The 7,096-nt window shown below is 32.5% G+C and overlaps 2 protein-coding genes across 4 annotated transcripts; one reads left to right on the top strand and one right to left on the bottom strand.

Moving 5' to 3' along the window:
* Positions 1-598: 598 nt before the first annotated feature.
* Positions 599-2,927, bottom strand: LOC105211888 (uncharacterized). Of its 2 annotated transcripts, XM_011183563.3 has the most exons (3): positions 2,561-2,927; positions 2,081-2,414; positions 599-1,860 (listed from the first exon to the last, which is right to left on the bottom strand). In XM_011183563.3, exons 2-3 carry the CDS (start codon positions 2,291-2,293, stop codon positions 1,336-1,338), a joined length of 738 nt encoding a protein of 245 aa, XP_011181865.2. In that variant the 5' UTR covers positions 2,294-2,414; positions 2,561-2,927; the 3' UTR covers positions 599-1,335. The 2 variants fall into 2 exon arrangements, with proteins under 2 accessions (XP_011181865.2, XP_054090858.1); XM_054234883.1 differs by having other exon boundaries at positions 2,081-2,927.
* A 362-nt stretch (positions 2,928-3,289) lies between these two features.
* Positions 3,290-6,977, top strand: LOC105211889 (serine/threonine-protein phosphatase 5). Of its 2 annotated transcripts, XM_011183566.3 has the most exons (9): positions 3,290-3,433; positions 3,520-3,959; positions 4,468-4,706; positions 4,775-4,925; positions 4,986-5,107; positions 5,321-5,591; positions 5,675-6,125; positions 6,222-6,303; positions 6,388-6,977. In XM_011183566.3, exons 2-9 carry the CDS (start codon positions 3,704-3,706, stop codon positions 6,448-6,450), a joined length of 1,635 nt encoding a protein of 544 aa, XP_011181868.2. In that variant the 5' UTR covers positions 3,290-3,433; positions 3,520-3,703; the 3' UTR covers positions 6,451-6,977. The 2 variants fall into 2 exon arrangements, with proteins under 2 accessions (XP_011181868.2, XP_011181867.2); XM_011183565.3 differs by lacking the exon at positions 3,290-3,433 and having other exon boundaries at positions 3,440-3,959.
* Positions 6,978-7,096: the final 119 nt, after the last annotated feature.

Genomic DNA, 7,096 nt, shown 5'->3' with positions numbered 1-7,096 from the left:
TCTACAACAAGTGTGGGAGCAAAACTAATAGAAATTGACTATAACATCCCTTGTCGGAGTTATTAATTAATTTATTTATTTTTTTCAACGAAATTTGGTTCATCACTTTTTTGTTGGCATCCCAATCGTGTAATTTGAAAATGGGCGAAATTGGTTCACAACCACGCATACTCTTCTTATACCTATATCTCCTTCCTCAATTGTCTTTTGACAGAAGATTGTCTTTATGACATAGGTAATCGGTATGTAACCGAAATAGATCTGGATTCCATCCGCTTGAAAACTATCAAATCGTCTGTTATCAGCAAAAGCTTTCAGCGTTAAATCGTTTTCCAAAACATTGAATATTATCAATTTCCAACAATTAACATAAAAATTACATTAATAATTTTCTATTATATATTTTCTATTTAATTTATCCCACTGTGCTACATTATTTCGCAATATTAATTACTAATGCTGATTAGATTATTGGCAAATTGATATTTGAATACAATAGTTCATTGCGGCTATGAGTGTTTGGGTTTCATTCAAGTTTTCGTGACGTGTAGACTAAATGAGTAATAATACGGTGAATTGCAAATCAAACCACATAACGGATATTTGCAAGAATGAAACTTTATTTTGTAATTTAATGTTTTTTTCGTGTGTCTTAAACACACAATTGTACAAAAAGTTCACACAAAAATTACACTGAGTTTACCGTTTATTTAGTTTAGTTAAGAAATTGATAAAAATATATGTATATATGCATGTATGTTGCTTACACTAGTTGCTTAAGTCTAGAATTAAAGATGGAAATGCTATGTTTTCAACATAAGTATGTAATGTAAATGGAATGTTATGATTTCGAGCAACTAATTTTTATAGAAAATTTTTTATATATAATTTTTTTTTTTAATTTTATGTTTTCAACATAAGTATGTAATGTAAATGGAATGTTATGATTTCGAGCAACTAATTTTTATAGAAAATTTTTAATAAATAATTTCATTTTAAATATTTTGTGTAGATCATTGAGAATTTTGTATTAAATACAATTGTTGCAGAATTTTTTTCTTTTTACTGGAATACAACTCAGTTTATGGGATTAAACGATTTTGTAAAACTAATTCAATTATGCACTTAAATGCGTCGGTCTATAACGGTATTGTAATTGAACGAGTTGTTAAAGAATAATCAAAGTCAATTACCCCATTTATCGTATTTTATATGCATTGTGAATGTAGATAATTAATTCCATATTTGTTCTTGTTTACTATTAGTAGCCATGCTAGAGCAGGTAAATAACTGCTATTTGATGTTGCTTTTCTCTTTATAGATCAATCGTTGCTTTTATGCAACAGTGGCAGTGGTGGTTGCAATGCTATCTACAACTGTTATATTTTCTTCTAATGCACTTTCTGCTGGTATTTGAACTTGTTCATCTGGTTCCAATTGTAACTGTGCATTATCAATTGAGTTTTCGATAGCAGTAACTGTGACCGTGCTAGTTGTTGGTGTGGTATCGGCAATCTGGTTATCAACGTTTTCATTCGAATTATTGTCATCAACTGGTGTTTCATTATTTAGTGCTTCTACAATGTGACTTTCCAAATTTGTTGGCACCTCTGCAACCTCATTAGCTTCAACAGCAATTTCAGCAGTTATTTTCTTCTCTTCATCTCCTTCATTAACTTCATGATGTGTTTCGATGGCGACTGCATCACCGTTACAAACATTCACTTGTTCCACAGCGGTAGGCGTGATTTCTTTTGTTATCTTTTCGCCCACTTTCGAATCAATTTCGGTAACTTTTTCCTGCAACTTCAGTTTTAAATCCGAAGGCCATTTTTTGTTCCACTCGCGGAAGAGTTTTATCTAAAAAAATTGTAGAGCATGTTATTTAACATAATAAAATAAGTAAATGACTAGGAGAATAAAAGTTAATAACATATTTCACAAATATATTAGCTTTTAGTTGTTAAAGACTACATCTTAAGTAATATACAATCAATACAAAAAAAATTTTTTTTTTGATAAATTGATTTATTTTTAATTTTTTGATATACTTTTTATTTCCACTAATTAAAATACTTACCCTACATTGAAATAAGCTCATCGGCTTATCCTGAATGTTGGTTTGGGACACAGAATTTACTATGCCATTCATATATACGCCGTTTGAACCTTCCTGTTGCAAATACTCTAACAACACCGGTACAAAGTCATCGCGCTGCAACTCACTCCACTCGTTAAACCACTGTATGATGTAACGGAACTCGCCATCAATTGATAAATTGTTCATAGACATTTCTAATATTTGTGATATTTCCAAACAATATACCAAAAATTTTATAAATTTTGTTGCAGTTAACAGAAATGTTAATATTTGATCGTTTGAACCACTTTGTCTAATCCAGCCAACTCGACATCTGTGTTGCAAATAATTAAAGTTTAATTCTTTCACTTTTGAATACGTAAATTATATAAAAGCTGATCGTTGCTCATTGCAGCACACGCTCACTCTACTGCACAAATGTAAATGCTATTGCCACTCTGGTTTCTCGGCTTAGCTCACCTTTTCCACACAATTCGACTTTTTTAGCTCTGCTTAGTTTTCTTCCACCAGCAATGCCAAAGATGAAAAACTAGAATCTCTGATTTACTTACAAACATATGAGTGCATATTTGGCTATTTAGATATAATGCAGTTCGGTTTGGTCAGTTGTACTATATACGGATAATATATCTCTTTACAATGAAATGATTTACGATGCTGGTTGCAGTTTGTTGCATTTAATATCACTAATTACAGCTTTAAATTCTATATTTTTTGACTTTTGTGCAGTTTTCATTGCATTCACGATTATTAAAATGCATTCAAGTTTTGTTTTTCTTTTCTTCTTTCTGCTTTCAATTGTAAATAAAGAGTTGTCAAAAAATAATGGAACATCAAAGTTGCCAACACTGGCTGATTTTTTTTTTGTTTTAATTTAGAGAAATAAGTATTAGGAGATGTATGATAAATAGTTGAGTAAAAAGAAAAAATATTAAATTAAAAATTTGATAAAATAGGTTAAATTTTTTATTCTTATAGAGATAAGTGGTAAACTATTTATCTTTTCGGCCTCGCGATAATCGGTACTTCGTAAGTAAAGTCGCGAATATATTACTGCCTAAATATTATGTACTCGACAGTAATCCCACATATTTTTTTTATTAAAAGTCCGTTTTTTTAAACCGGATTTTAAAGTTTATATATCTTGGAAAATACTACACACAAAAGTCTGTCGATTACATTTCTCGATAACAAAATCAACACAAACAAAGCAGCCAAAAAATTTACCGAAGAGTACTAAAATGGAAACCATCTGGCATCACCTGCATCATATGTCAGAAAATTTCCTTTTCTAGACGAGCACCTTTTTTTTCATTTCAGAAACTCAAGCAGGTAAATCGAGAGAAAAGTTAGAATCCAATAATTATAATTTCTTAAAGACTTTATATTAAGAAAACCATTTAATTTTCGGTACAAAGTTTATAAAAATAAGGACGCGTTAGCAAACAGAGAATTCATAGATAATCAAATCATAAAAGACCACAGCGCCAACGCATTCACTTGCACGAGTATCAAACCCCCTGTAAAGGAAGTGCAGCATACGAATCGGTGATAAAGGAACAAAAAATTGTGAAGAAAATTTAAGGGAAAATTGCTGGAAACATGTCGGCGGTGCAAGTAGAAGTGCAACAAAACAACGAGGATACAAAATTGAGTGGTGTGAGTAAAGCAGCGGCTAAAGACACCGACTCCACCGCCTCCACGCTCAATAATGCGCTGAACGAGAATAATAATGCGGTGGAAACGGCCACTAAAATGGATACGTCAACAACACCACAAGAGGCCACTAACAACGGTGTGGATGAACAAAAAGATTTAGCAGAAAATTACAAAAATCAGGGAAATGAGCTGTTAAAGAGTAAGTTAAAACTAATGTTTACACTAGCGATAGCCAAGAAGTACTTATGTATATGAAAATACCATATATAGACGTTGTATAAGTTTCGCGGAGATTAATTATTATAATGTCGTTGCTCTTTCGTTTAACAAGTGCGCGCGTGTGTTACAACTAAAAACATTGCGCCCACCCTTAATCGTGCTTCATTCTAACCTTAAACTGTACGTTACCCACAACATCATCGACGGCAAAAATGCAAATATTGAGTATGACAACCCGCAACCCGATGCCCGCCTAACCACTTAACGTTTTTGCTGCTACTAATGCAATATATGTAGTTGTCATACGGTGTTAATTGGTCTCCGATAATGTAGATTTAATTTGGGGACAACGCGAAATATGCGCATTTGTTTTCCGATAAATGGCAGAAAGTGAAAATATTGTATTAAAGTAAATGTGTTATTAATATATTTATGATACTAAATCGTTAATTTAAAAATATTAAGCAACAATTATTTTCTATACACAGATAAGGATTTTACTAAAGCAATTGAGATGTACACGAAAGCTATAGAGTTATGTCCTTGTGCAATATACTATGCCAACCGTTCACTAGCTCATCTGCGTGAAGAGAGTTTTGGTTACGCTCTACAAGATGGTATCGCAGCTGTCAAAGCGGATCCAACATATTTGAAGGGTTATTACCGACGTGCCGCTGCTCAAATGTCACTTGGTAAATTCAAGCAAGCTTTAGCCGATTTTGAATATGTGAGTATATAATTTAAAAAATTACATACAATTTTTATAATTTATTTTATTTATTAACTTAATTTTAGGTCTCCAAATGTCGACCCAATGACAAAGATGCTAAACTCAAGTACACGGAATGCAATAAAATTGTTAAAATGCGTGCTTTCGAACGTGCCATCGCGGTTGATACACCCGAAAAAACGTTAGCGGAAATGTACAAAGAATTGGAAGACATAAGTAAGGCGCTAGTGTAATTAGTTGTGTGAGTTTATAGTTTTCATTTCTAATAAATTACAGCTATCGAAGATGCTTATACGGGGCCGGCCCTCAAAGATAACAAAGTAACATTGGAATTCATGTTGGAACTAATGGAGCATTACAAAAACCAAAAAATCTTGCACCGCAAATACGCTTACAAAGTACGTATACATATAAATCACAAAATAGTGCTTAAGTACATAATACACACATACATGCATATGTATATATGATACTTCGATATAATCGTTTACAGATTAGATTAATATTTATATTACAATCGCCAGCTCATATCTATTATTGCGTATAACACTTTCATTCAACTTTTGCTATATCTGTAAATAAAAATCTATGACTCAACTACTATTTTTCAGATACTCTGCGATGTTGACGAATATATGCGTACGCAACCCTCGCTCGTTGACATCAATGTACCCGATGAATCGAAGTTTACAATTTGCGGCGATATTCATGGTCAGTTCTATGATCTTATGAATATCTTCAAAATCAATGGCTTGCCATCGCCGACGAATCCATATCTGTTCAATGGCGATTTCGTTGATAGAGGCTCATTTTCTGTTGAGTGTATATTCACACTTTTCGGTTTTAAACTTTTATATCCGAATCACTTCTTCATGTCGCGTGGTAATTACAAAAGCAAATTTGTATATATTTTTTGTTGCTATTTGAATTTGATATTAATAAATTAAATTGATTGTATTTTGCAGGCAATCATGAGAGCATCAACATGAATCACATGTACGGCTTCACCGGTGAAGTATCAGCAAAATATACCTCACGCATGGCTGATATGTTCACACGTGTATTCAATTGGTTGCCGCTCTGCCATTGCATCAACAAGAAAATCCTTGTTATGCATGGTGGTCTCTTCTCGAAAGACAATGTCGTCTTGGATGATCTGCGCTGCATCGATCGCAACTGCCAGCCACCAGAGGAGGGACTCATGTGTGAACTATTGTGGTCCGATCCGCAGGCATGGCCCGGTCGTGGACCCTCGAAACGTGGTGTGGGCATACAATTCGGACCGGATATTACAAAAACATTTTGTAAACGAAATAATCTGGATTATGTGGTGCGCAGTCATGAGGTCAAAGATATGGGCTATGAGGTCACACATGATGGCCAATGTATTACAGTGTTTTCGGCACCTAATTACTGGTGAGTTTGGATATTTTTTAAAATAATTTTTTTTAATTGAAAATTAAAATGTTGTTAATTTAAAATGAAAATCTTCAATCGTATTTTTCTCAACAGCGATACCATGGGCAATATGGGCGCTTTCATAACAATAAAAGGCAATGATTTGAAACCGAATTTCAAATCATTCGAATCTGTGGTGAGTAGAGTCATAAAAAACTTGTTTCTTCTTTTTTTTTGAATAACAGTGTATTAAATGTTAATTTTCTATTTCACTTTTTAGCCTCATCCTGATGTAAAGCCAATGGCATATGCAAACAGCTTAATGAGCATGCTCGCCATGTAGTTTAAGTTAATTCTGTATAGTAATATAAAATTGGGCAGGCGTTTAAGCAAGTATTGTATAACTTAAACAAGAAAGAAAGCAAACAAAAAAACAAAAATCAATAGACGATAAAAACAAAAAAAAATGTCAGCATGTCGTATGAACACTACCGCATTTTGAACTCAAAAATTGCTCACAGAGTTTCACATTTATAAAAAGAAGAAGAAGAAGAAAGAAAGAAAAAATTCGTAAACTGGTGCTTAGTATAGAACAAAAAAAAACACTAAAATGTGGAAAATGCTAACTACAATCTATTTTTAAATACTAGAATGGTGTATACAACAACAATTACTATATAATTTTAATAGTATACCGGTAACCATTGTATTCGAGATACGCATTTTTTTTAGCGTAGCAACAACAACAACAACTTCCTAAAAGCTTGGCTTTGTTGACTTTTATTTTGCAAATTTCATATAAAAAAGAACAAAAACAAAAACAAAAATGCAGCGTATATTAACTAAAACTATAAAATCTATACAAAAACACATTGATTTGATTGATACATTTTTTTCAATTTTATTAAAGTTAAAAAAAAAAACGTATATTTGTTAAAAAGTCAGCATTAGTGTCACACACACTGCAAATGTGACGTACACAATATGTT

The sequence above is a fragment of the Zeugodacus cucurbitae genome, chromosome 2 (assembly GCF_028554725.1).
Source record: "Zeugodacus cucurbitae isolate PBARC_wt_2022May chromosome 2, idZeuCucr1.2, whole genome shotgun sequence".
Taxonomy (NCBI): Eukaryota; Metazoa; Arthropoda; class Insecta; order Diptera; family Tephritidae; genus Zeugodacus; species Zeugodacus cucurbitae.
The sequence above is the reverse complement of the archived record's forward strand: the minus strand, read 5'-3'. Positions and strand labels throughout refer to the sequence as shown.